Here is a 2,530-nt window from a genome sequence, read left to right as displayed (position 1 = left end):
ATAGTCTTCGTGTAGCTTTGCGCGAAATCCAAAACAAACAAGCATTTGAAATCTGTTTTTTTTTTTCATTTGCTTCGCCATTTTATACGCAATAAAAAAAAAACAACGCAAACAGTAAATGCTTTGAAAAACTCATGAAAGTGAAATAGTTAAACCTTATCGAAAACTAAAGTATCAATATCTATTTTTTTTCTTTTTGGAATATTTAATCTAAATAGAAGTTGAAACTATAGAAGACAGCATGACTGCGTTTTTTTAACTTAGAGAAAATATATTCACGAAGTTGATAAGCTAGAAAGTTTAAATAAATATTGAACTATATTTTTTGAGGGACGCATAAAAATAAACTACGTTATATAAATATATATATACAGTTATTGAGTACTTCTTTTGAACAATTAACGCTGTATGGAGTTCTTCAAGATGGTTTTAAAGATACACTATATAAATACCCAATGACGTATAGTTATCCTAAGATCAATCATGCTTTCTTAAAAGTTTGTACTTTTTACCTGAACCATTTTTTTATATTATTATAAGCAAAATCAAACAGACAGAAGACCTTTGGCTTTGTTCCAACTTTTACAACTGGCTTGCGTTTTCCACCACTTATCAATGTCTTTGTAGCTAGAGGGCCCTTCTGTCGGATCGTGCAGTTTCCGGCATAATTCACACACCCAATGATAGCCACCCATGGCATGTGTCTGTTTCCACCAAAAATAACTGTTATAATCAGTAGCGTTCCTTGATAAATATATCAAGTAATCAGCCAAATGTTTAGGTGACGCAAATTCCAATGCATTAATAAAGGATTTAGGTGGAGCAAGAGTACTGTAGTTCCCGCCACCAAATACCACCGGGACCATATCTGTTTGTAAGATGTGAAAAAATTTCTCTGTTACGTAGTCTTGACAAATAGAATTTTCAAAAGACAAATAAAACCGATATTCTTTGGCTACATCATTATAACAGGCTTTAGACATCCTCGGTTTGCAACTTTCACGTCCACATAATCCGTATATGTCCACGGCCACGTGTTGCTTTAATTCGCTGACATAGCCTTCTCTATTACTAACAGTTTCACAATTGCTCACAAACCAGACCACCATTTTAGTTTTATTCGAAGCGTGGTCACGAGGCACAGGTTCCAAGGTAGCGCTACGATTAATAGTTTTTTGAACATGACCATAAGGAGTTACTATATCCGAATCCAGCCGGTAAGTAGCGGTCCAGTTTATCAGTCTGTTAAAGTGACTCAAGGATCCAGTGTTGTGTGGGGATTCCAGGACGAATAAAATCCATCGTTGATGTGATAGCCGAGTAGTTGGAATATCGTTGAACAGGTGATCTGCCCAGTGAAACACCAGTGCATCACTCTGATTCAGAACTCGACGATCCGATGTTAACAAGCATCTGCGTTCCGCACACTGCATCTTATCTGTGGAAGGAAGATAATTTTTTTCAGAGAAGAACGTCGTCCACAACAAAACTGTTTTCATAGCTGTTCCCGATCCTTGACAAGATTCACCAGTTGAGCAATCTCGTTCCTTTGGAGACTGAACCAGATCAACGGGTTGTCGAAAGTGGAAATTAGAGGGACGTCTATGAAAACTGATGTGGGTTAATAACGACCAAAGCATAGCAGAAATAATAAGTACTAAAAATAGTAGAAATATTCTAGTTTTGTGAATTATACAGGGTAATCCCATCTCGGAAACGTTATATATTGACCGCAAAACTTGAAGCTTTACTTCTCTGCACAACAATACAAATATATATTAGAATATTCTTACTGCGATTTCAAAATAGTCTTATAATATCTCAATTAACAATTGAGAAAACACATTAATAATAACGAAACGCTGGGATTACTATCGAGTAAATTTTCTGACCTCAATCTAAAGCATCAGTGCTCTACCCAAAATGCATCTTGTTGAGTTACAAATGAAGCATATGGTTTGATAAAGAAACCATTAAAAGCCACACAGCTACTAAACTATCCCTAGTTGTCTATGTACCTTTGAAACGTGGATGTGGCTTGAGGTTCAGTATTTTTCAAGTAATGGTAGAACAATTATAGCGTTTTCACTACACTAACGAAGTTAGAAATCATAGATAACATAAGCAACGTATGCATGCTAGAGTGCAAAGGACACTGATTATTTGTTCAGTGGAAAGCTGTGTTGATATCATTGTTCAAAATAACCAATACAAAATGTCTGATAGTAAGTTGAGGGGACGGGAGCGTGCCTGGGCTGTGAATCCGATGATCATTACTTGCGACTCGATACTGTAAAAAAACAAAAAAAAACACGTCCGCAATTTTGATTCATGAGTACAATTTTAGTATGGCAACCATATCACACTATTTGACCAGACAAGAGTAACTCAAGAGTTGGCGATGGGTATTGTTAAATAGCTGAATTTTCTCTAGGTTATCAGCTCAAAATTAGAGATGGGTATGAGGGAATAGTTCTTGTACACGTGAAGCTTTGTGCGAAATTCTGATACAAACAACCAAACAATGAGT

The 2,530-nt window shown here is 36.0% G+C and overlaps 1 protein-coding gene across 1 annotated transcript in view; it reads right to left on the bottom strand.

Annotated features, from left to right (window-relative positions):
* Positions 1-1,824, bottom strand: part of LOC106462029 (alpha-(1,3)-fucosyltransferase C-like) — a 7,865-nt gene extending 6,041 nt beyond the window's left edge. Inside the window, exon 1 of the mRNA XM_013921901.2 lies at positions 386-1,824. Coding sequence (XP_013777355.2) covers positions 546-1,709 — 1,164 coding nt within the window. The 5' untranslated portion in view covers positions 1,710-1,824 and the 3' untranslated portion in view covers positions 386-545. The remainder of the gene's footprint in view (positions 1-385) is intronic.
* Positions 1,825-2,530: the final 706 nt, after the last annotated feature.

Source organism: Limulus polyphemus, unplaced genomic scaffold (assembly GCF_000517525.1).
Source record: "Limulus polyphemus unplaced genomic scaffold, Limulus_polyphemus-2.1.2 Scaffold1078, whole genome shotgun sequence".
NCBI classification, from domain to species: Eukaryota; Metazoa; Arthropoda; class Merostomata; order Xiphosura; family Limulidae; genus Limulus; species Limulus polyphemus.
The sequence above is the reverse complement of the archived record's forward strand: the minus strand, read 5'-3'. Positions and strand labels throughout refer to the sequence as shown.